This window comes from Hordeum vulgare, chromosome 3H, assembly GCF_904849725.1.
Source record: "Hordeum vulgare subsp. vulgare chromosome 3H, MorexV3_pseudomolecules_assembly, whole genome shotgun sequence".
NCBI lineage: Eukaryota > Viridiplantae > Streptophyta > Magnoliopsida > Poales > Poaceae > Hordeum > Hordeum vulgare.
Window position 1 is genome coordinate 581,227,621 of NC_058520.1, and position 26,285 is coordinate 581,253,905.

General features: G+C 42.4%; 1 protein-coding gene across 1 annotated transcript; it reads right to left on the reverse strand.

Moving 5' to 3' along the window:
* Window positions 1-7,091: 7,091 nt before the first annotated feature.
* LOC123445326 lies at window positions 7,092-14,135 on the reverse strand. Its single transcript, XM_045122293.1, has 4 exons — window positions 13,868-14,135; window positions 13,473-13,663; window positions 8,440-8,675; window positions 7,092-7,896 (listed from the first exon to the last, which is right to left on the reverse strand). The coding sequence occupies exons 1-4, from the start codon at window positions 14,050-14,052 to the stop codon at window positions 7,306-7,308; spliced, it is 1,203 nt and encodes a 400-aa protein (XP_044978228.1). The 5' UTR covers window positions 14,053-14,135; the 3' UTR covers window positions 7,092-7,305.
* Between the last annotated feature and the right edge of the window lie 12,150 nt (window positions 14,136-26,285).

Consider the following 26,285-nt stretch of genomic DNA (forward strand, 5'->3'; position numbering starts at 1 on the left):
AAGTCGGTTGATCCTTCACGTGGTCAAAGGGGAAAGGGCGTTGTCTAACTAATTGAGGAGAGAGAGAACGTTCGATGAAATCAAAAGAGATGAGAAGTAAAAGGTGTTGTTGAAAATAAAATTTTTGAGAGATCCTTTCCTAAGAAATTTCCAGTTTCTAGGGTCACGTCCTACAGTCAACATGTGCTCTGATACCATCTCTGTAGCGACCCGACTCAAGACGATTCAAGCCTCTGTGTTACTGTGCCATCCCTGGATCAGTATGCTGGCACACACAGTATATCAATGTATATATCAAAGTGCAATCACATGTAAATAGCGTAAAACTGATATATACCTTAATTATTTCAGCGGAAGCAGTCAAGGGAGTGGAGTCCCAATAAACACCAACGGCAAGTTGAGTGTAGACCGTAACCCTGAATCGTACTCTTACTCGTCGAAGAAAAATATCTGCAACATAAGACGTTGCAGCCGTGTAGGTCAGCATATTGAATATACCGGCAAGTCATCAAAGAGAGGAGTAAAATGATAATCAACTATCTCTACATGCATATTTGGCCTGTGGGGCTATGAGTTTTGCATAAAGCCAGTTTTATCCTACAACAAGAGGGGTTGGAAGCAAAATATTACTACATTGTTTGTTGTTAACGAGATGGTTCCGCCAACCAATTCTCGTACCCGAATAGTTGTTAACACCCACATCATTATTAAGTTGTGTCGAGAGTTCAGGGGAATTTCAATGCCTTCGGCTCAAGTTGTCCATGACCGTGGACACGGCTAATCAATTAGGTTTGAGTACTCTGCAGAGTTTTGCACACGTTCCCCACAAGATTTGATCGCCTCCGAGTATGTCCTCGCACTTCAAGGTGTTTGAAGACCGGATGATCAAAACATGGTCTTTCAACGGGTCCCTCTGAATCCCTGTCGGTGCCCATCCATTCCTACCGTTCGTCTACATCTGCTAGCACCGCCTGTCCAGAGTCGTCGCGTTGTCCAACCAAGCCAGAGCCCATAATGACTTGTGGATGTGCAGGTAAGCCTTGGGTCTTGAAAATATCCGTCCGTCTCTTTGAGCCTGGGTGAAGCTTTCCGCAGGATGTCATGGCCGTCCCCAGCATCCCGGGTCATCCACTGGGTTCTCCAGGGAGCCGATCAACCGTCCTTCACCCAGAGTTGCATTGCGTCCGAGGTCTTGAAAATCTTGTCTTAACCGGTCTTGATTATTTAGTCAACCTTGCATCACTCGTGTTATGCACTCAACCGAAATCCCGTCTACTCAAGCATAGCAATATGAAATTTGTCGTCCCGGGGCCAAGTATCGGGGTTGTTGTGTGCCTACCACATGATACTACAATCTATACTAAAATTTCCAAGTACCTAAGCAGCATGCAATTGGGCATAGGATGGTAGAACTACGATGCATAAAACATAGGTGATACATGATCAAATGACTTGCCTCGTGATGTTGACGAAGAAGAATTTTCGTTCTCGGGAAATACGTGATAGAACTATTCGTCACTCTCCGATGAAATCTATATAATCAAACATAATATTCACATAAGCACTCACACTAGCAATAATTCTAGCAATCAATTAACAAACAGCAATAAAAGTTGATGCAATCAAAAATCAATAAGAGAGAGCGGATAAAAATCCAAAGGAAACTTCAAACAGCTAGGAAGCCTTCTACTACATCAAACACTATATAGTTTTTGTTCTAACTGAAAATAAAACACTAAAATAGAAAAAATAACAGAAAACAAAATATAAAATAACTAAGATAACAGAAGTAAAATTTACAAAACAATATTATTTTATAAGTATTTTCAAAATAGGAAATCAAACTAGCAATGCAATCAATTCGCAAGTTAGTATAGAACTAGAATTGATTCCATGCAAACAAATAAGAATAAATAAAATAAAAATTTGTTGTTGTTCAAAAGTTACTGGTAAATATCATAAAACAAAATATAACTTGTCACAATTACAAAAAAAACAAATTAAGAACAATTAATACAAAAGAAATAGCAAGAAAACAAAAAAGGCCAAAACAGAATCTGTTTTGCTTAAAACCCTAAGTAAAATTATTTAAAAACATTGAAACTTAAACTACTGAAAGATATGATCAATAGGAAGCAGCAGCAAAAAGAATCAAATTAAAAGCTATTTTTAAACTCCCGGAATAAGCAAAACAAGCTTTAATTTAAATCTGATCTAACTCAATTTTTATAAATCCAAACATAGACAAATTATATATCTGCAGAAACTGCATAAAATTTGTGATCCAACACAAAAAGAATCACCTAATTCGGAGTTATAGACTAATAGATATGAATTTTCTAAGACTGCAATTTTCTGAAAAAACTGCAATACGGGATTTCGTGAATCTCACCATGGGTGACAGAGAGGAAGAACTCCGGCGAGGTAGCTGCTCCGGCGAGGTGGGGAGGTCGCTGGCGGGGAGGGGGAACGGCGGAGGGGGTCCTGGAGGCGAGGAAGGGGGCGTCAGGGGCTCCTGGGCGTTCTTCTGTTCGGCTCCTTGCAGGAACAACAATGGTGGGGGCGTCGTGGCTACGGGCAGGGAGAGGGCGAGCTGATGGGGAAAATGGAACGAGGAGAGGAGTGGCGTTCTTATAGGGGTGGTGGGAGGCTCGGGAAGGAAGTGTATCCCGCGAATCGGGGGAGGGAAACTTCCTTGGAAGCTTCTGCCATGGCCAGAGAAGGAAGCTAGTGAGGAGGAAGAAGAAGGTGGGATTGGGCTGGATTGGTTTCCTAACGTGGCCCAAGTACATTCCTAAAATAAGAGATCTCTTTCCCTTTTTATTAAAACAGGAATTAATACGGTTAAAAGGAAATAGAATATCCTCGGAATATAGGGGTATAATATATTAAAATTCTCAGAAAAATATATCCAAAAAGATGGGCATTTTTCCACTACCAAAATAAATACTTGAAAAAAAAATGTTTTTTTTTGGAAATCCCTAAATGCTTTATTTCTTTTTGCAAATATTTTTTCAAATAAATCTTGGGTTTCATAGCTCAAATATTTCAAAGAATATCCCCGGGTTTTGGAGGGTCATGTTTCTCCTCTCTTTTTCTTGCTTGACAAGATATGGTTCCGGCTTCCGTGAGTGTGGAAGAAACAAAATGCAAAGCAAAATCGAAAGGAATTCCAATTCCACCTTGATTCAAATTCTTTATAGTTGAAGAAGTCATGCTATCTCCTCTCGCTGATTTTAAAAAAAAGATGAATTTGAATTCACAGGAAAAAGGGGAAAGTCATTTTATTCCCTCTCATTCAAAAGTTTTGAAAAGTTTTCAAATTTCACTCAAGCTTTCAATCACTCAAGCAAACAAACAATCAATGTAATAATTTTATTAACATTCCAAAATTTGTAAATTTTGGGATGTTACACGTCAATAGGGTCGCTAGCCGTCTCCTCCTCGTTGCCCTCGCCTCCATGCCCCCCATGGCCGTCGGCACCTCTGAGTTCTCGGGGGTGGCGGGTGCCTCACCGTCCGACTCATAGTCGACGGAGTTTGACTCCGAACAGTCCGAGCGGAACACCTGCGGGCGCGGTCCGTCTGGGGTGGTCTGCCGGGTGAAGAGATGAGGACGGATGCGGCCTCATGTCAGAGATTATATATCCGAAATGAAGAAACAGCGCCAGACGGCCAACAAACTTACCTCCGGCGCCGGGTTGGAGCGGCTGTACGGCGCCACGCCAAACTGCCAGCGGTCTTCGTCCAACTGGAAGTTGGTGATGATGTTCACGCGCGCGGCCACCTTGCGCAACGGCAGCACCACCGTCGACAGCCGGCACGGGTCCCTGTGGCCGCCCATGTCGCAGATCCGGTGCGCCCGCGCCTTCAGAGGCGCCACCCGGCTCACAGTGAAGGCGTCAATCACGTCTGCGCCCGTCAAGCCGGCCGTGATGAAGTTCTCCAGCCGGTTCACCATCGCCCGCATCATGGGGAAGTCGGGCTCGATCTTCCAGTTCCGCTCGTTGACCAGCTGGTCAGTGAAGGTTTGAGGCCAACCCAGTCGCGGTTCTCATCGAGGTTGCGGACGTAGAAGAACGTCCGCTGCCGCTTTTTGCAGGAATCCTTGAAGATGATCCCCGAGAACGACGGTCCCCGCCATCGGTAAACCACCACCCCACCGCAGGAGTACGGCGCGCCGTTGTTCTTATCCTTCTGGGCGCGAAAGTAGAAGAAATACCGGAAGAAGGAGGAGAAGGGGCAAAGGCCCAAGTAGCCCTCGCACAGGGTGACGAAGCAGGCGATGTACAGGATGGCGTTAACCCCCAGATGATGCATCTGGAGGCCATACGATGCCAGGAAACACCAAAAGAATCCACTCACCGGCAGCGCAAAGCCGACGAGGAAGTGCGCCACGAAGACCACGCACTCGCTGTTGCGTGGCTGCGGCGAGACCTCGTCTCCTGGTGCGCGAGCCTCGACCAGGTCTGCCGTAGGCAGCCTCCGCATCCGCAGAGGTGGTCGATGTGGGCCGGGGTGATGTTCGACCCCTCCCACGAGCCGGAGGGCAGGTTCAACATCTCTGACGACACCGGCGACGAGCCTAAGGAGCTGAGGAGGTTGAGCGCTGCGGGCGCGTAGAGGGAGGTCGAAGACGGAGAAGCGCTGCGGGCGCGAGGAAGAAGGAGAGCTCGAGGGAGATGGGGGAGCGGGCGAAGCAATGGCCGCAACTGCTCCCCCACGCCCCCTTTTATAGACTGAGGGAGACCAGGGGCGAGTGGATCAACTGCACCACGATCTCCTTCACTCCCCCCACGATCTACGCGCATTAATCGCGCACACAACCCCAACAGATGGAAACGGCCGCTGTAAATTTGTGCGCGAGCCGAGGCACACTTGGCTGGGTCAGGGAAGCTGTCCCGTCACGCGGGCCCGCCCCTCACCTCCGTACGCCACGTGGCCTGATGGGCCCGCGCAGAAACCGAGGCGTCTGGGCCGGCTGTGGCTCCGGTCGGCTACCTCACCAACATGCGTCGCTTAGGCCGAGCAAAGGTCCAAGGCCGCCTGCCCGGCGCGGCCGGCTGTGAAGAAGCTCCTTTAGGTCAGGGGGATGAAACCGCTGGCCCCCCTCGCCTGAAGACCTCCAAACCCCAATGGTTTCGGGGGCTACTGTCAGGGATACTACGCCGGGGTACCAAAGGCGGAGATTATCACTCTCCAAGACAATTAGGGGGGTCGCCTGCCCCCGAGGCCGGCTGGCGATAGCCGGGCCATCCACATGACCGGCTGGAGGTAGCCGGTCCCCTCAAGACATACGTACGGCCGGCTGACGTTAGCCGGCCCTCCTCTCCAACGGTCGGATGCAGTACAGCCGGCCGGATTGCCCCGTCCCATCAAGCCGTACAGCGGTACGCCGATAAGACAACATCGCATGGCTACAAGGCCCCTGGCATAGGCTAGGGCCGTAGCGGGATGATGCTCTAGCCAGCATGGCTACAGGGGGGCCTAGACGACTCCGACTATGGCTAGACGGCGCGGCTCCGTAGCCCTCGTACCTCCCGCGCACGCGTCATGGCGGCCCAGCGCATAAACCGCTGGCGGTGCAAGCCGGCGGGCCCTACGACAAGACCCAGCAGCCGGTGGGCTCCCTAGGCGGGCTAGAGGCTGACAACCGGGTCCCACCGACGATCTTATCCTCAACACTGTACCACTCCGGCTGCACTATAAATCCTCCCCCAGCCCCCCGAGAGAGGGGCTGGTTCCCTTAGCATTAGCACACACGTATACTACACCGATACAGCTCCAGGAGCACCAATTTACTGTGACCCCATATAGTCACACACAGGACGTAGGGGTATTACCTCACCGGAGGGCCCTGAACCTGGTAACACCGGCGTCATGTGTCTTGCACCCAAACCCATTCCCAGACGCCGCCGGCGCCCATCGGTCCCAAACCATGAGATAAGCCACCCTATGGCATCTGTCCCGGAAATACCATGACAATTCCCTTTGTCTATCGGTATGTTACTTACCCGAGATTCGATCGTCGGTATCTCCATACCTAGTTCAATCTCGTTACCGGCAAGTCTCTTTACTCGTTCCATAATACAAGATCCCATGACTAACTCCTTAGTCACATTGCTTGCAAGCTTCTTGTGATGGTGTATTAATGAGTGGTCCTAGAGATATCTCTCTGTCATACCGAGTTTAAAATCCTAGTCTCGATCCATGCCAACCCAATAGACATCATCGAAGATACCTGTAAAGCATCTTTATAGTCACCCAGTTACGTTGTGACGTTTGATACACACAAGGTCTTCCTCCGGTGTTTGGGAGTTGCATGATCTCATGGTCGTAGGAACACATACTTGACATGGATAAAGCAGTAGCAATAAACTAGTACGATCAAATGATACGCTTACGGTTGGGTCTTGTCCATCACATCATTCTCCTAATGATGCGATCCCGTTATCAAATGACAACGCATGTCTATGGCTAGGAAACCTTGACCATCTTTGATCAACGAGCTAGTCTAGTAGAAACTTACTAGGGACACTTTATTGTCTATGTATCCACACATGTATTTGAGTTTTCAACCAATATAATTCTAGCATGGATAATAAGCGATTATCATGAACAAGAAAATATGATAATAACCAATTTATTATTGCTTTTAGGGCATATTTTCAACATGGAGCAGCACGAGCACCGAAGTGCCAAAAGAGATGAAAGGGGACGTAGCTCCCAAGGCGTGTCAGACAAAAAGATGAGCCGGGATGGACGGCCAGCAAGTGTTGGGTGCGAAGATGCCAAGAAGCCAGCGAGCCATAGGACCCGAAAATAGCGCAGCTCCTGAGGTGTGTCGGATCCGAAACCACGTCGACCGGCCATAGGCGCTGGAAGGGGACGCAAGTCTAATGGTCATCGGGTCAAAGCCGCCCCTGCGGGGGGTGGGTGGATGGTGAAGTAGGCTCGCACGCAGTCAAACTCCCGACCAACGCGCTACAGGAAGTTAGACCCGAAGGTTGGGCAACACGACGGTTGGGCAGGGCTGACGACAGCTGAGCTGGTCTACCCGAAGGTTTCTCCACTACGGTTTACATGGCGGCTGAACCAAAATATACTAGTAGTAGACAGTTCAACGCCTTGCTTATTACAATAGTTTGATTACAATCCATGTTTGGCACACCTAAATTTAGACAGACACTTCTAATTAGTAATTGTTTGATTGTTAGCACAAGTCCACGATTCTTTGATGGCATAACCACGTCTTTGGAGTTCTTCCCCGGTCATATCACAGACACACTATTTGACGAAATTTACTTAAGGTTGGGATGAACTGGAGTGAGCGTGACACCCCCGAGGCAAAGTCGACCAAGTCACCTTCACTGAGAGTAGCGCAAAGTCAGTCTTCATCTTTTGAGTAAAAATCCCATGGTCGTTAGCTATGCAGGAACAATGATGTTCTGCAGAACTGGATGACTCTGCGCCCAACTTGAACTTCAGCGTCATCCAAGAAGCCATAACTACAGCAACCACAGACCTCTTTAAGCCACATGAGTCACCAATGGTGCCATTGAAGAGCCGGATTTCTTCATTCAACCCACTGGTAAAACAACTGAGACACAAATTGAAACTGTTTTGCACTTCTGAGATGACAACTTCTAGAGTCGCCTCAACTGCATTTTCAAGACGTGATGCGGTTAAGTCCACTGCTCCACAATCACCATAGATACGACTTGTGAATGTGTGACAGTTCCGCATGGCTTTGCTGACAATTACTGATGCACCATCTATCAGTTGTAGGTCATGCTTTTCTTCTTCTGCAGTCTTGATCCTCATGTCATATTCGATTAAAATATTGCCATGTGAATCTATCCCCCGCTTAGGGCCAGCCATGTTGATGAGAGAACCCTACAAAATCATTATTATTAAGTAGCTCCCCGTACAAAAGTAAGACATATCTAAAGCCAAATAAAGCCTTATGACATTGCGCTTCACCAATATTTACTTGGAAGGGATATTTTACAATGGATAAATAAGGTTCATGTATCGAACTGGATAGTTAGTAAATACATATCGGTGTTAGAGAGGGAAATTTGGCTCCCACTATATTTATTTCATTTTGTTTCAAATTCCGAATATTAATTGCACAAGTTTGTTGAAAGGAAAAAGGAAAAGAAAAGGTTCGTCTGCTTACCCCCGTCAAGTATACAGGTATTTGACCCTGAAATAATGTATAGCTAAATCATTCCCTGGGGTGATTAAGAGGTGGTTTTGCTCATGCAGCAGCATTCACCTAACAGGTCACGTGGCCAGAAACCACCTCCAATGAACACTTTAAGAGGCAGAATCTTTACTTTTATACTCAAGGGGGTAGGTAGACGAACCACGATATTTGGGGGTGTTCGGTAGTCATGTCCCTTAAAATAATTGCAGATAAGTATGGATGTGCACCTGCTCCACGATGATGGGATCATCCCTTTTAAAATTGACCACATAGTTAAGCAATCGATCCAGATCATCCCGCATTGCAATGTATCCGTACAACTCTACTGGCCCACAACCCACATGAATTTTAGCCAGCTTCAGTGAGAAAATTTGGAACATGCCACTAGGTGTATGCCGCATGCAAGCTCCATCGAGAATGCAGCAATCTGTGGGATCTGCTAACATCATCGGCTCCAACCAAGCTTCACGAAACAAATACAAGTTACATTGTAACTGGAAATAAATACAATAAAAAAATACTTGCCATATGTAAAGTAAACATGCAACTTGAGGATTTGATGTCTCTATTGATTTTATTTTATTTTTTCATGTAAGTGGGAAATATCAATGTTTTTCTACTATAAATTTGCTCCCTCGAAATGTTTTTCTTCGAAGAGAACACAAAGAAAAGAGAGTAGTTTTAATCACCCAGAAAGGAAAAAGTCCAGTTTTACCGAAATCGCTAGTTAAGGCCTTAAGGGGTACCCTTTGCAAAGGTTACCCCAAACTTCTCTGGTGGTCACAAGCACCGCTAGGGAGTTTTGGTGGATTTTCTCCATGGAAGGGGATGGGAGGGTTCCTACATATGCTCTTTTTGTGAGATCCGATTTTCAAAATGAAATATCTCTTGAACCGTGCGTCCAAATTACGCACATTGTGTTCCTCGCGTCAAAATTGAAACTATATCCCATGTAGATAAGTTTCAACGAACTTCTATTTTCAGACATAACTTGTACTACCAAATATAACAAACTTGTGCTACCCGCGATAATGTACTTGTGCTTCACGTGATAACATACTTATACTACCCCACAAGCAGTGTAATCCATGTAGTGCAACCTGTACTAACTGCACAGTACACCATGAACTCCCCGCTCAGTACAACTTGTACCCCCATGCAACCTGTACTCCCCTACCGCAAAGCACACCTGCCTGCGCTTCACAGTGAAGCACACATGCGCTTCGCAGCAAAGAACACCCGTGCTAAACACGCTACAGTACGCGAAGTACACCTGTGATACACAGCCCGTGCAAGACACTTTGCACAATCCTTGCAGCAAACTTACATAAACCACGCAGCACAAAAAAACCAGAAAAAGCACAGTAAAAAACCGGTAGAACAAACTAAGAAAAATCAAACAAAAAAAAGCACAGTAAAAAACCGGTAGAACAAACTAAGAAAAATCAAACAAAACGGGGCGCTCCAGTTTCCTTCCTGGCTCAGCTCGATAGCAAGCGAGCACCACGCACCAAGCCTGTTCGCGCGCGACTCGTTGTCCAAGGGGCACCTCCCCCAATGAGGTACACCCCCATTTTACTGTCTCCAAATATTTCATGACTCCTTAAAAGTACTTCTCACCCCTCAATGAAAAAATCTTTTGTTTATCTTTCTACACATCCTCTTTTAGTGTTGATTATTTGCCAATGGTAGAAAACATAATTAACGTGTGTTATAGAATAATTTCATAATTTACCATGGCTACTGCATAGGTTGGGAGTGCCAAAACCTGCTTAACATTTTATAGGATATAAAAGTCTCAACTACTGTAAACAGTTTGTCCTCCCACTGTGCAAAAAAAAAAATGACATTACAAAAAACAGAGTGAAAGGAAAAACCAGCGTCCCGGCCCACGTATGCACTAACTCTAAACAGGGAGTTTCACCGCCTGTCCTCCCACCGTGCAAAAAAAAAAACTACGGAACCAGAGTGAAAGGAAAAAACCAGCGGCCTAACCCCACGTACACACGACTCCAATCGGTGGGGGAAAAAAATAAGCTAACGTGCCCAAGATGCATGGCTCCACCTCCTCTACCACCGACAACGCCCTCGATCCACCATCACTGGCGACCAATGAGTCCATCCTCGTCCCCTCGTCCACTGCTTCAACACAAGTTGACGCCACCGGTGAGAAATCTGGGGATGCCTAGCAATCACTGTCTCTCTCTTCCTTCGTCCCTTGACCTTCTCTCGCCTCATGAAGGTTCCATTCACCTTCTATTGTCCTTCTCTTGTGCCAGAGTCACATTTTCTAGGACCAATGGTGGAGACCCATTGGCACTGGTGTAGGCGACATGCTACATAGGGAAGAGCGAAGCAAGCCCGAGCACAAGATATGGCATGTGTCGACCGACCTTGTATCATCCGCATGGAGGATGAGGCAGCTTTACCGGATGCCTAGGTAAACATATATGCATAAGCAAGGAGGATGGAGGATGATTAGTGGTGCGTAAGCAAGCACCAGTGGTGCGATCGTGCATCTAGCCCTCTATGTATGTTCATAATGTCTAGGTAAACATATATGCATAACTAGTCTAAGAAATACATGCATCTGAGCCACGATCAGTACAGACTGTCAGCCTAAGATGTTCCCCTTTCTATCATTTTCTATTTACGTGAATATGCAAGTGACATATGTGCTTGTGGAACTTGGTGAATGGACATCGGTTTTTATTTGAACAAGCTTAAATCAGATATAGACGCAAAAAAATGATGTCTTGGTTTTTTTTACTTCTGCACCATGCGTGTCGCTAAATACAATAGTATCTATTCTCTTCGATCTGGGCACCATGTAATTTAAAATTAGTAAAATCTTAATTGATTCATAAGAAAACAATAGAGAAGCATGGCAAGCTTCTTCGTCAACCTTGATTTTCACCTTGTTCGAGAATTTCAAGGGTTGCTCTGAGAACGTAAGAGTCACCATCATTAAGATCCTTTTGCATGTCATGCTTGTGCAATATATGTTTGCTGAAATGAACTGGTCCTAATACTTAGACAGATCTGTTATATTCAATTTTGCTTACAACAATACCTATTGTAAGGAAATAAGTAGGTGCCAATTAACTTGTCATTGTACCATAGATATTTGGTTGGTACCTTTATTTGGAAGAATGTCAACGTGTACTCTTTAAAACATCTTATTAGTAAAGAAAATAAAGTAATACAAAGATATAGTTGATAGAGAAAATAATGCCTTTCATTTGAATTTGTTTTGCAAAAGGAGGTTCATCTTACACTGATTTTTTACAAGGTGGTGTTGTCGGATGTTTTTCATTAGTCATGCTTAATATAGGGCAGCCCTTTTACTTTCACCTGTTCCGCCATTCAAGCCGTAGGTTCAGTTTGAGCTGCCTAAGGTGACCTCAAGTTGTACTTGCATTTTTCTTTTTTCAGTTTTTATGATCTAAGATGGAATTCGAGTTGTCAATTTGATAATTTCTTCTTACATTGACTCTTGACATGGTGATACCCAAGTGAAATAGTTGGGTTCTTTTGATCATTTAATTAACAAGAATCTATTGTCGTTCACGATTTCCAATGTAATTTACCAAATTTAATATTAAGGGACTTTGCTGTAAACTCATAAATTTTTGTATGAGAAGAAACTAGATTAAGTGGTGAGCATTTATTTTTCTTTGGATAGGTTGTCCTATGGCAGAACAATTGGGGTGAAAGCTAAGGTACTTCCAATGCTACGAAATTAAAACCTGGATGAAACCTAAGCTGTTAGTAATGGTATTTTTCAGATATATAGGAGAACTAATGATATTTCTAGTAGCGTACGCTTTCAAGGTCGGTCTCTCTCAGCACATATTCTATTAATATGGATTCATTGCAACACACGGTCACTTTGCTAGTACACCCTCCGTTTCTAAATGTAAGGCCTTTTAAAGATTTCAATACGGACTACATACGAATGTATATAGACCATTGTTGAAAATATCGGTCAGTTAACTGCCGATACGGGCAGTTAACTGCGATTCGGAGCCCCTCCGATACGAGAAAGGGCTATTCGAGCCCATTAACTGGAGGCCCAGTTAATCGGTCTGACAGGCCGAGTTACCGGCTGGGCCGATTAACTGGGCGCACTTTTTTGGCCCAAAACAGGCCCGTTCCCTCCCTTTTTTCAGAGCGAACACACAGCAGCTCGTTAGGTCAGTCCCCCGCTCCTTCTTTTCCTTCTCCCGCTCCTGGAGGAGCCACCGGCGCCGCCTCCCCTCCCCAAGCAGCCCCTGCTGGCGGTGTCCTCTCTCGAGCAGCAGCACCTGATCCTCCCCAAGCTGGATCTGGCTCGGTCCCTCCCCGAGCAGCAGAAGGCTCTGACCCCTCGGTCCCCTCCACAAGCAACAGCACCGGCGCCATCCCCTTCTCGATCAGCAGCCACGGTCTTGCTATGTAGGAATACTTTGGCCTTGTCCTATGCATATGACATTCTAGTTTTTCTTGCTGTTGTTGCTGTCTTGCTGATGCTCCTAGGATTGCAATATTACAATGCATGTTGCTATGTAGCCAATTATATATAGATATGGGCATATGCACCTAGTTACCCTGACCGATAAATGGGTTACCGATATATTCAGTTAAATGGCCGATTCACTGATTAAACCCTTCTCAGCACCCGACCGATATGGTACCAGTTACCGATATCCAAAACATTGATATAGACATATTTTAAATTGTAGATTCACTCATTTTGCTCTGTATGTAGTCTGTATTGGAATCTCTAAAAGGTCTTATACTAAGGAACGGAGGGAGCACATGCTAAAAAGAATTGAGCAGTTATAAACTTATTCCTCAGGGAAGGACACGATGCGGCCTCACAAATTTTGAAAGAAAAATTTATGAGGGGCAAAAAAAGATATATCATTTGAAGTGAACTGAACCCATTTTAGAAAAAAAGAAAGAAACTTGGGGAGGGGATGGTAGGTAAAGGTGGACTGGGAAATAGTGTAGGAACAATCGAAAAAGTCTGGACGGGATATAAAGTTGAATGAATCACAACAATGATTAAGATGACAGTGGCACAAGCTTACGTCACAACAGTTTAGCTGTCTATTACTTTTGCAAACACCCAAATGCATCCCTGAGTACCATTGATGAGATTTCCTTTTATTTCTGGCAATGCACTGGTATTCAACTTGTAAAAGTAAACACAGTACATCAAAATACCTCAAAATTTATCAGAAACGTATCAGGAAAAGAGATATCCATCACTTACTCTGGTTACGATCTGCAATACGATATTCCTTTTTCCATGCATGCCTACCCTTGTACATAGAACCATCATGGTGGCTGCTTTTAGGAAATATAGCCATAGGACATACACCGTCAACGGGGCAACCAGGCATCTGTGCATCCCAGCCTTTTACTCCACTGCTGCGGGCCATGCTGCGAGATCCATGAGGAAATCTATCACCAAAGAGCATAAAAGGCCAATATCAGCATCTGACACAATAAGATGGTACCATCAGTCATGATTGAAATCGTGACGTTAAGCTTGAAATCCATTTCTATTTCTTTCGGCATCATTTTCTCTGTTTTGGGATAATCAAGATCCATAAGTATAGCAGACAATAAAGGTGCAAACTTTAGCACCAGAACAAGGAAACACACCTGCAAACACGACGAGCGGCTGGATTATGAGGCAAAACTCGTCGGAGCGGCCACCAGCTAGGCAGAGTAGAGGTCGTGAAAGAGAGGAGTGACCGCAAAGGGGAGGAGAGGCGGTGCATTGCGGAGGGAGAAGTGGCACCGTCAGAGCGTCGGAGGAGAGGAAGAATCGAGCGTAGGATCTGCATCTGAGTGCGAACAGCAAGCCGCTCAGCACGCGGGCGGGACGCGTTGCAGAAGGTAGAGATTGGCCCGCTGCCGCAGCCGCCGGCTAGATGACGAAGAAGAGGGGCGTGCGGAGGAGGGGAAGGCCGCGCTCTTAAAAGCCAGATGGCAAACTCTCCAGCAATTTTCCAAATTCTAAGCCCAAGTCCGCCCGTATAAAAAGGGAGGTCCTATATGGCGCCTTAAGCGCCGGTTAGGCAAACCGGCGCCTGCAGAGCTCCTTCTCGTGGACCGGCCCATGTTGAATCTGTTGGTCCTTAAAAATCGAAAAGAAGTTCATAGAATTTTAAAAAATCAGATTTGCGAAAAAAAATCAATGACTATAAAAAAAATAGTTCACCGATTTTTGAAATATGTTTATATATTTTCAGAAAGTTCGCTGAATTTGAAAATGAAATTATTGATTTTCAAAACAAAATCATCAGTTTATAGAAACAGTTCACTAATTTTGAAAAAAGTTCATGAACTTTCCAATATGTTCTCCGATTTTCAAAAAAGTTCATCGATTTAAAAAAACATCAATTTTTGAAATTTCATCGATTTTCAAAAAACTTCACGGGCTAAAACACAAATCTGATCTCTAAACGGGCTGGCCAATGCGGAGCGCTGCAGGCGCCGGTTAGCAAAATTTACCTTTAACCGACGCCTGTAGCGCTAAATAGGGTTTCCCGTTTAAAAAGCTTGAAGCCCTGCTGCACTTGAAAGACGGCACTATATAACCACAAACCATGTATCTCGGGCCACATTGGGTTTCAGGCCGGGCTCTTAAAAGCCCAACAACAAACTCTCCACCATTTTTCCAAATTTTAAGCCCAAGTCCGCCCATTTAAAAAGCCCGAAGCCCGGCTGCGCTTGAAGGACACCACTATATAACCACAAACCATGTATCTCGCATAGCGCGAGTCCTTAGCTTCTTTTTTGAAATCACTAATTGAGGAGTATTCTTTTTAAAGATTAGTTTCATTTCCAGGTTGTGACAAGTATCGCACTGCATGTGTGTCACTTGTCGCGACCTGAGAGTTTTTCCCCTTTTTATAGATTCATATTTTTCAAAACATTTTATCTTCTAAACCGTGCGTCCAAATCTCGAATTGTTTTTACTGTTGGCTTCCTCACGTCGAGATCTTCAAAACAAATTTTCATGTTGATAGGTCTTGATGGAAAAAAAATCACGAAAAACAAGACGAAAAAAAATAAAAAAACCATGTCTCTCGCAAAAACAAACAAAAAATACGTTTCTTCCTTTTCGAGAGGCACGGTCATGCCTCCCGCGGAAGCAAAACCATGTCTCTCAAAAAAAATAAAAAATAAAAACACGTTTTTTTCCTTTTCGAGAGGCACGACTGTGTGCCTCTCGCGAAAGCAAAACCGTGTCTCTCACGAAAATAAAACAGAAAACATGTGTTTCCTTTCTAAGAGGCACAGCCATGCCTCTCGCAAAAAAACAAAACAACGTGTTTTTTCCTTTCTGAGAGGCATGGTCGTGCCTCTCGCGGAAGCAAAATCGTGCCTCTCGTGAAAAGAAAAGAGAAGATACATTTTTTCACGCAAAACAATAAAATGATTTTTTTAACGTTCAAAAGCTAAGAAAGACCGATGAAAAACCGAAACACCAAGAAACCGGAAAATATCAATCTAAAAAGACGAAAACGCATACGAAATATTTTTCAAATAAAACACTCACAACGCGACATATGACGATGGCTGAGAAGGTGCCAAATAACGGCGCCTGGGAGTGATCGTTGGGAGGATTTCGAGGAAGGGCTTCCTAATTAGTTGCTCTCCTTCTTCTCTCGCCTAAAGGACTTCTTCTCTTGTATAGCAACTCAAACGACCTGTTTATCCTTTTTTCACAAGCTTCAAATGATGAGGCACGGACTAACGAGATGTTAATTCATGCATGTAGATGGCCCGATCTTTCACGACGATGCTTGATCAATAATTCGTCCCCGATGTTCTTTCTTGCAACCTCCAATAACAAACTCTATTCATGTGCACGATCAGTACACGAACAAAGATAATAACCCCCTCGGATCAGCACATAGGCGTTGATGTGACGATCAACCCTTCATCGCTAGCAATTTTCCACGATGGGAAATCACAGATAATACACACGATATGACCATCCCTGACTTGGATGTTTTCCGTATTTCATAACTCAGAATAATACTCAAAGCTAATCCATACAGAAGGTGTACGGAAGAAGAAAAGATAAGGTGGGGCAAAATCTCACTAAGATTTTTTTTATGCGAATCAAAAAAGTCAATACATGCTAGCAATGCACACTACAAACAATAACCAAATCTTCTATTTCTAAATAGTTAGAAGCCACTACCTAATTTTGCTGAGATATGCAAACAAGTCACACGAAAAGGTCATGCATTTAATACAAGTTACACCATATGTATTTATTTTTATGCATGCATGCAGCGTTGCCACATATATTTATTATTTTTCATTCTATTTCGTATTGAAAGTATATGTGTTGAGCGATACCATATATTACTATAGTGCATCCTTCACATTTGACATTATTTGACTACAGCTTTAAAAATATTTTTTATATTCTTCAAATTTGTAAATGATTTTTTAAACATATATGTGCTTCATATTAGTTTTAGTTTTTTTAGCAATTATTTTACATACTAGCAAAACAACATGTGCGTTGCAACGGGAGAAATAAAATCAAAATCTCCAATGATGATGATCACATTATGTTCATACATCGTCGTTGATATTGAGAAAACATTGTGCACACATGCAAAAAAATGTTTCTTCTTTTAAATTTATTCAAAATTTGAAGCAATCTTCATATTTTCAAAAAAATATCATGGTTGTCAAAAATCTTGGTAATTTAAAGAAATTATTCTGAATTTCAAGATTTTTCTAGAAAACATACAATAATAATCCGATCTACCCAACAGTTAATTCTTCAAAATTCACACGGGTATATTGTCACAAAGACTTAAAAGCATTACTGTTTAATTACATACCTTAGATCCTTCGTTAACATTTTTACAAATATGAGAACAATTTTAAAATCTATACCGTTTTTTACAATTTACAAACATTTACTAAAAATCGTGAACATTTTTATATTTGGAATAGGTTTTAAGTATTTTCTTTTGAATTGGCGAATAATTCTAGAATAGAAGAACATATTTTTTGAAGTTGGAAGATTTTTTTTAATTCACGAACATTATTTGTAATGCATGAAATTTTTCTGACTGAACAAACATTTTTACAAATCAGTAATCTATTTTTTAAATTTATGGACATTGTTTTGGAATATGCAAAAATTTAATAAAAATTTGGAGATTTTTGAATTCACAATTTTTTTATATTTTCGTCAACATTTTGATTCAAAATTCCTAGTTTTTTAAATTGCAAAAAATATAATTCTAAATTATTTAAATTAGAAAAAACTAAAAATGGAATAGAAAAATCAAAATGAAAAATGAAACTATAAAAACATGCACTAACTATTTTTAAAAATTTAGGAAATTTTTTAAATGCATTAACATATTTTGAATTATAAAACATTTTGTTAAACGTCCTTTTTAATTTTTAATACATGGAAATATAATTGAAATTATGGACTTTTTTAATTTTACAAATATTTTTTCAAAATTACAAACATTTTATTGTATATGCGAACAATTTTTTACAAAACCCCGAGCATTTTTTGAATTCACAAACATTTTATGTTTTTTGAATATGTTGATTGAAAATTTCCAGCTTCTTAAAAGTTTAAAAGTTTTTTAAAGTTCTAAATTATTTAAAATAGAAAAGTAAAACGAAACTGAAAATAAAAATAAAAAAGGAACTAAAAACCAGGGGCCTGTGCATGGGCCGGCCCAAATGGTTGTGCTGCATGTTTTCCTAGCCTGCTGAGCGTAATATAGGAGGTTTCTACATGGGCCAGCCTAGTTAGAGATTTTTCGCTGTGAAACGTTTTCTATTGGCATGGTGGTAATTTATGTCAACTTCACGGACATTTCCACGCCGTACCGGCAGAAACACTTTGTTATTTAATAGTATGTATAGATGTATAGATATAGATAGATTTCTCTTACCCAAATTCCCGCTGCAACGCGCAGGGCATCATCTTTTTTTTAACCGGGCTTCTCCCCTTACAACGTCTTTTTCGAACCAGAGCTAGAAAAGCTAGGGAAAGAAAAGAAGCGAGTTTGAGACAATACCAGGAAACCACCACTAGTAGAAAAAGGGCATTTAGCCCCGGTTCGTTTGGGCTATTAGTCCCGGTTTCTGAACCGGGACTAAAGGATCCGTCTATTTATTTTGTTTGTTTGACCCGAAAAGGTAGATTTTTTTTTGATTTTTTTCAAAATTTATTTTTGAATAATTTTTGATTTGTTTTTATGTTTTATTCCAATTTTCAAATCTTTGAATTATTTGACAGTTTAATCTCTAATTACTATCCTCACTGGCGGTCACCCATCCTCTCACTCCTTCAGCCCGAGCACGCTTAACTTTCTGGTTTTATCGCCCCTAGTTACCAAATCTGCACTTGTTATTTTTTTGACAATAGTAAGCTATCAATCCTAAACAACCTGGGTCTTGATGTCATGTCACATGATTTAATCTTTTGAATTGCAAACAATTATTAAAATAAATCTAATAAGTAACAGTAATAGTGAATTTCAATAAAAACGATCTAATATTTTTAAATAAATTTATTTTTTTCTTATTTTTTTGGAAAAAACTTCTTTTTGAAATAACTTTTTTCCATTTGGAATTTTGAGCATCTGAGAGCTATAAGTGAATGCTGTTGATGACTTGAAATCACAGTCTATCTAGTCGAATGAAAGTCATCAAGTGTTTTTGAAGATTTTGTGATAAATCATCACAATGAAGAACAGCTGTTTTGAAGAAAAACACATTTTGAGGAAATAGAACATTTGAAGAAAATCAACTTGAGGAATTTCACATTGGGTGGTGGCGTGACCCACCATATAAGAATGTTAATTACAGACGCCGCGTACAATTGTTGTAGGGACCTGAGAATCAATTTCTTCGTTGATTTCTTCACACTCAGAGTGACATTCTTCATCAGTTGAAGAAAATCGGTTCATCATGTGTTGCACATCTAAGTCATCAATTTTGCATAAGTGTTAGGATGTGTGCATGTTTTTACAAAACATTTGAAGATTCTAAGATATTTAGCTCACACCGCAACTTGCAAAACCTTTTCTCATCCAAGGGCTTAGTGAAGATATCTGCCAGTTGATCATCAGTCTTCACATGGTCGATGAGGATATTGCCATTGAGGACATGGTCCCGAAGAAAATGATGATGAATCTGGATGTGCTTGGTCTTCGAGTGTTGTACTGGGTTGTATGCAATCTTGATAACACTCTCATTGTCACAATAGAGAGGCACATTCTTCATGTTGATGCCGTAGTCCTTGAGGGTTTGCTTCATCCATAGTAATTGAGCACAGCAAGAACCAATAGCAATGTACTCAGCTTCGGCAGTGGAGAGTGATACGCAGTTCTGCTTCTTTGAGGACCAGCAAACTAGTGATCTTCCGAGGAAATGGCATGTGCCAGAAGTTGACTTGCGATCCACACGATCACCAGCATAGTCAGAATCAGAATACCCTACCAGATGAAGATTTGAGCCCTTGGGATACCATAATCCTAGTGTTGGTGTGTGAGCTAAGTATCGAAGAATATGTTTCACAGCCTTATGGTGTGATTCCTTCGGTTTTGCTTGAAAACGTGCACACATGCAAACACTAAGCATTATATCTGGCCTAGATGCACATAGATACAATAAATAACCAATCATAGAACGATATACCTATTGATCGAAATCTTTAAAATTTTCATTAGTGCCGAGGTGGCCGTTGGTAGGCATTGGAGTCTTGGCACCTTTGCATTCATGCATGTCGAATTTCCTCAGAACATCCTCGAGGTATTTCTCCTGTGATATGAAGATTTATTGCTTTGTTGACGAATTTGAAGACCTAAGAAGAATTTCAGCTCCCCCATCATGGACATCTGGTATTCTTCACTCATCATGTAGGCAAATTCATCACTGTATCGTTTGTCAGTACAGCCAAATATTATATCATCAACATATATTTGGCACACAAATAGCTCATTGTCATAGGATTTAGTGAAAAGAGTAGGATCGAGTGAACCAGGTTTGAAGCATTTCTTCATGAGGAATTCCTTCAATGTATCATACCATGCCCGAGGGGCTTGCTTGAGACCATAAAGAGCCTTTTTGAGTCTGAAGACTTTGTCTGGATTCTTTGGATCCTCAAAACCTGGGGGCTGAGCAACATATACTTCTTCCTCAAGCTTACCATTGAGGAATGCACTTTTCACATCCATTTGATATAAGATGATGTTATAATGATTAGCATAAGCAAGTAGTATTCGAATAGCTTCAAGTCTAGCAACAGGTGCAAAAGTTTCATCGAAATCTATTCCTTCAACCTGGGTGTAGTCTTGGGCTACAAGTCGTGCCTTGTTCCTCACCACTTGACCGTCTTGCTTGTTTCGGAAAATCCAATTGGTGCTAATGATGTTGTGCTTGCGAGGATCTGGTCGTTTGACGAGCTCCCATACGTCATTCAGCTTGAATTGAAGAAGTTCGTCTTGCATAGCTTGGATCCAATCCGGTTCCAGAAAAGCCTCAGCAACTTTTGAGGGTTCTGTGATGGATACAAAGGAGAAATGCCCACAAAAGTTAACTAAGTGTGAAGCTTTTGAGAGAGTGAGAGGACCTGGCGCGTTGATGTCGTTGAGGATTTTGTCAAGTTCTACTTCATTTGCAATCCTCGGATAAGCTGGTTGAGGATTTTGTCTGGGCTGAGGAAGTGGTTCTAGCGCAATTTCCTCAGGAGCATCTTCTTGATTTTCATCAGTGATGGGGATTGTTTCTTCACCAATTTCCTCAGTGGGGACAATGTCTTCAGTAGGCTTGAGCTTTATTGCTTCCTCAGGAGACAACTTATCTGGATCAGAAGGCAATTGCTCTCTTTGCGAGCCATTAGTTTCATCGAACCGCACATCTATAGTCTCAACAACTTTGTTGTGATAGTTGTTGAAGACTCTGTAAGTGTACGAGTCCTTTCCATAACCGAGCATAAAACCTTCATGTGTCTTAGGTGCAAATTTTGAGCTATGGTGAGGATCTCTAATCCAGCATTTTACACCGAAGACTCTGAAATAACTTACATTGGGTTTCTTGTCAGTGAGGAGTTCATATGAGGTTTTCTTGAGGAATTTGTGTAGATATACCCTGTTGATGATATGGCATGCAGTGTTGATTGCTTCAGGCCAAAAGCGACGAGGAGTCTGATATTCTTCAAGCATAGTTCTTGCCATTTCAACCAGAGTCCTCTTCTTCCTTTCGACGACACCATTCTACTGAGGAGTATAAGGAGCATATAATTCGTGAGTAATACCAAGTTCATCAAGATAATCATCAAGACCAGTGTTTTTGAACTCGGTTCCATTATCACTCCTGATATGTTTGATCTTGATGCCAAAGTTCGTCAAGGCCCTTGAAGAAAATCGTTTGAAGATTTTCTGCACTTCAATTTTATACACTATGATATGCACCCAAGTATATCTGGAACAATCATCAACTATGACGAAGCCATATAAAGATGTTGCATTGGTTAGTGTGCCATAGTGAGTAGGTCCAAATAGATCCATATGAAGCAATTCAAATGGACGTGTAGTGGTCATGATAGTCTTCGAGGGATGCTTGGATCTGGTCATTTTCCCAGATTCACAAGCACCGCAGAGATGATCCTTGAGAAATTTGACTGATTCGATGCCAATGACATGCTTCTTCTTCGCGAGCGTGTGCATATTCCTCATGCCTGCATGACCTAGTCTTCGGTGCCACAACCATCCTTCTGAGGTTTTTGCTAGTAAGCAAGTGGCTGGTTGAGGACCTGTAGAGAAATCAACAATGTACAAATCCTCTCTTCTTACACCTTCGAAGACTTTGGATCTGTCAGATTCCATGATGACTACACATCTATATCTACCAAAGATAACAATCATATCAAGATCACAAAGCATCGAGACTGACATAAGGTTAAAACCAAGGGATTCAACAAGCATCACTTTGTCCATATGCCTATCCTTGGAAATAGCCACTTTGCCAAGTCCCAATACCTTGCTTTTACCTTTGTCAGCATATGTGATTTGCTTCAGAGGTGATGGAGTTAATGGCATATTCATCAGTAAGCTTTTATCACCAGTTGTGTGATGTGTGCAGCCACTATCAAGAACCCACTCAGTATTCTTGGGTTTGTCATCCTGTAGATGAATTAGTACAGCTTACCATCTCAGATGCTTCAGATTTGAAAAATATGATACTAATTTCACCAGATCAGTAATTTCGTCATAACAGAAATGTAAGGACGTGTGAAATATTTCTATATCATCAATCATTAGCTTGCGTCCTATCAAGCATTTCATCAGGTCTCCAGCAAATTCTTTAGATGATGATTTTCATCTGGAGACCTGACCTGCAGAAGTGATTAGTTCGATTTCTTTACCACCCACATATGAAGGGGTGCCAAAGCATTCATCATCCTGCGAGCACCATATGAGAAAGGTGGCATTGAGGCCAATGCACTTCTCTTAACAATAGGGGGATTAAAGTACTCATATGAATATGCAGAGAAGTGGTTAGAGGATTTATGAACATAATGATTTGAGGAGTAACGCTCATAATCATATTCCTTGTAGTTTCCCTGCATGTTAGACGCATTAGCACGGGTACGAGCATAGTTTTGACCAGTTGAGTATTTTGATCCTCTTGAAGACTTTGGTCCTCCTGAGGAATTTGATCTGGGGTTCAGATTCTTCAGTGGTGGTGTCATGAGGACATTCACCTGAAGATTTTCAAGACAACTTTTGGGAACCCAGATTTTCCTCAGGGGAGGGCCATTCCTGCAGTTAGTTCCAACATATCGAGCAAATACTTGACCAGATTGATTTTTGAACAATTTATAGTTGGAGTCAAATGACTCATCTGAGGAATAGGATAATTCACATGAAAAGCTAGTTAGATTAGATGGATCAAAAGGGGGCCCAGTAGCAGCAACCCATGAGGTTTTGGGATACTGCTCAGGTTTCCAATAAGATCCATCAGCATTTAATTTCCTCTCAAAGGCAATTCCTTCTTTCCTCGGGTTCCTGTTCAAGATGTGCTTTTTGAGCACATTACAAAGGGTTTGATGTCCTTTGAGGCTCTTGTATATGCCTATCACGTACAATTCCTTCAACCCTGCATTTTCATCAGTAACATTTGTGTTTTCCTCAAGTGAGGAAATAGACACAACAGGTGCAGTTGAAGAATTTGTAGCAATAGTAGCATTTGATGATTCTGGTGAGGAATTAGCAGTTTCGCGTTCAATGCATTTAAGACATGGAGGAATGAATTCAACTTGACCAGCGCTGATCTGTTGAGCTAGTAATGAATCATTTTCCATTCGAAGATCATCATGAGACATCCTCAGCTTCTCAAGATCAAGCTTCCTTTGAAGAAATTCATAGGAAAGCTTCTCATGATCAGTGAGGAGTGTATCATAACGATCCTGAAGATTATCAAATCTAGACTGAAGACTTTTCACATCTTCAGTGAGGATTTGGGTAAGGTTCATTTCATCATTCAACAGATCATCACTTTTATCTAGCAGTTTCTGAAGCTTTTCCACAGCAGTTTGTTGTTTAGTGGCAATGATAGCAAGTTTACTGTAACTGGGTTTCTTATAATCATCAGGTTCACAGTCACTTGAATCAGAGGAGGAGGCATTATTTGGTACCTTTGAACCTTTTGCCATGAAGCAATAGGTTGGAGCGAAGTCATCAGTATGGATGGTGCAATCATTTTCTTCAAGATTGAAGATTGACTTGCTAACGAAAGTGGTTGCCAGTGCAAGACTAGCCTGTCTGGATTCTGAGTCTTCATCAGAACCCTCTTCTTCATCACATTCCTCTGATTCTGCCTCGGAGTCCATTTCCTTGCCAATAAGTGCCCGAGCCTTTCTGAAACTAGTCTTCTTGTGCGATGAGGGCTTTGAAGATGAGGATTTTGAAGATTTCTTCTTCTTCTTCGAGTCATCAGAACTGTCATCCTTGTATTTCTTCTTCTTTGATTCCTTTCCCCAACGGGGACAATCAGCAATGTAATGACCTAATTTCTTGTACTTGTGATAGGTTCGTTTCTTGTAGTCCTCAGATGAAGATTCTGATTTCCTCATGTCTCTTCTTGAAGATTTACCGAACTGGCCACGTCGTGTAAATCTCTGGAATTTCCTCACGAGCATTGCAAGCTCCTGTCCAAATTCTTCAGGGTCACAAATGTTGTCATCTGTGTCTTCGTCTTCAGACGAGGAAATTGCTCTGCCTTCAGTGCACGTGGTCTGGAATAGCTTGGTCCATATAGATCTCTCTTTTCTTCTAGCTGGAATTCATGAGTATTTAGCCTTTCAAGTATATCAGCTGGATCAAGCATCTTGTAGTCTGGTCTTTCTTGAATCATCAGAACTAAAGTACCAAATGAAGAACCCAAAGATCTCAGCAGTTTCTTCACAACTTCGTGATCAGTGATGTCTCGAGCTCCCAGTGCTTGAAGTTCATTTGATATGTCAGTGAGGCGATCAAAGGTGTCTTAGCAGCTTTCATTGTCATGTCTCTTGAAGCGATTGAAGAGATTGCGAAGAATATCAACACGAGAGTCACGCTGGGTTGATACTCCTTCATTTACCTTGCACAGTCTCTCCCAGATCAGTGTTGCAGAGCCCAAAGCACTTACTCTTCCAAACTGGTCGGGGCTCAGATGGCCACAGATGATGCTCTTCGCTTGAGAACCGAGTTGCTTGAATTTCTTCACATCAGCAACAGAGACACTGGCAGAGATGATGGGGACGCCATGTTCCACAATATACCAAAGATCATTATCAATAGCTTGTAGATGCATTTGCATTTTGTTCTTACAGAAGGGAAAGTTCTTTCCTTCGTAGGTAGGACATGCTGCAGTCACCTTAAACATGCCTGCAGTCGACATAACTAAAACTCCAGGTGGTTAAACCAAAATCACACAAAACAAGGAAGTACCTTGCTCTGATACCAATTGAAAGTGCGTTATATCGACTAGAGGGGGGTGAATAGGAGATTTTTAGAATTTCATCACTGAGGAAATTCCTTTTGAGGAAATTCCTCACTGATGACTAACTTACAACGGAAACAGTAAATGATCAGAAGTGCAAAGTCTCACAACAACAATTTTTCAGAGTGAAGAATGTGGAAACAGATTGCACTGTGAGCAGGCACGCAGAATACAGATGAGGATTAACTGACGTCAAGAATTTGGGGTTGAGGAAATTCAGAGAAAGTCTTTAGCAAATTCTTCAAACAGCCGCAGTGAAAGTCATCAACACATAATACGAGGAAAATAAGGAGTTGAGGAATTAGAACCCGTTTCTCAGTGAAGACAGTCGTTGATGACCCAGTTCCAACTGCTGTGACAGTTGTACATCTGGTTTGGAGCGGCTTGGTATTGAAACCAAAGGACACACAGTCCCGGGACACACAGTCCCTACCGTATTCTCCTTAAGCTAAGGACACACAGTCCTCGCCCAACACTCATGGTAAGTCTTGAGGGCAGACTTCCAAACCCTCACAAACTTGGTCACCCGACGATCCACAATTGACTGTTGGAAAGCTCTAGACCATGACGCCTAACCGTCTGGAGGATGCACAGTCCTCAAAGGTAAAAGGCTTCAGTCCCACACAGGAACAACTTCTTCAGTGATGCTCAATCACTAGGTTTGGTTTGTGGTTTCGGTGTATGGTGTATTTCCTCACTGATGAATTACTCTCGAAGGCTCTGAGGAATTGGGTTGCTCTTATGACAAGTGTCAGTTTCTAATGGAGCAGCCAACCAGCTAGTGGTTGTGGGGGGTGGCTATTTATAGCCTGGGAGCATCCCGACATGATTTGACACTAATGTCCTTAAATAATATGACCGTTGGAGTGGATAAGACCAATGACTTGGCGTGGCTATCGAAACGGTCGGAACCCTCAAATGTGAGAGTCCTCATGTCACTCGTATTCCTCACTTGAGGCTTTTGGTAGGATTAGGCTTGGGTTGAGCATCATGAGGAAATTCATTCCAAAGTGTAACTTCGACC

What these genes read in the sequence shown, in the direction of transcription:
- LOC123445326 (XM_045122293.1), bottom strand. Translation starts at nt 14,052, where the DNA reads ATGCAGATCCTACGCTCGATTCTTCCTCTCCTCCGACGCTCTGACGGT. An exon ending in GCCGCTCGTCGTGTTTGCAG is followed by an intron (nt 13,664 to 13,867) that starts GTGTGTTTCCTT and finishes CTTTGGTGATAG; the next exon opens with ATTTCCTCATGGATCTCGCA. An exon ending in TATTGCAGATCGTAACCAGA is followed by an intron (nt 8,676 to 13,472) that starts GTAAGTGATGGA and finishes TGTTTCGTGAAG; the next exon opens with CTTGGTTGGAGCCGATGATG.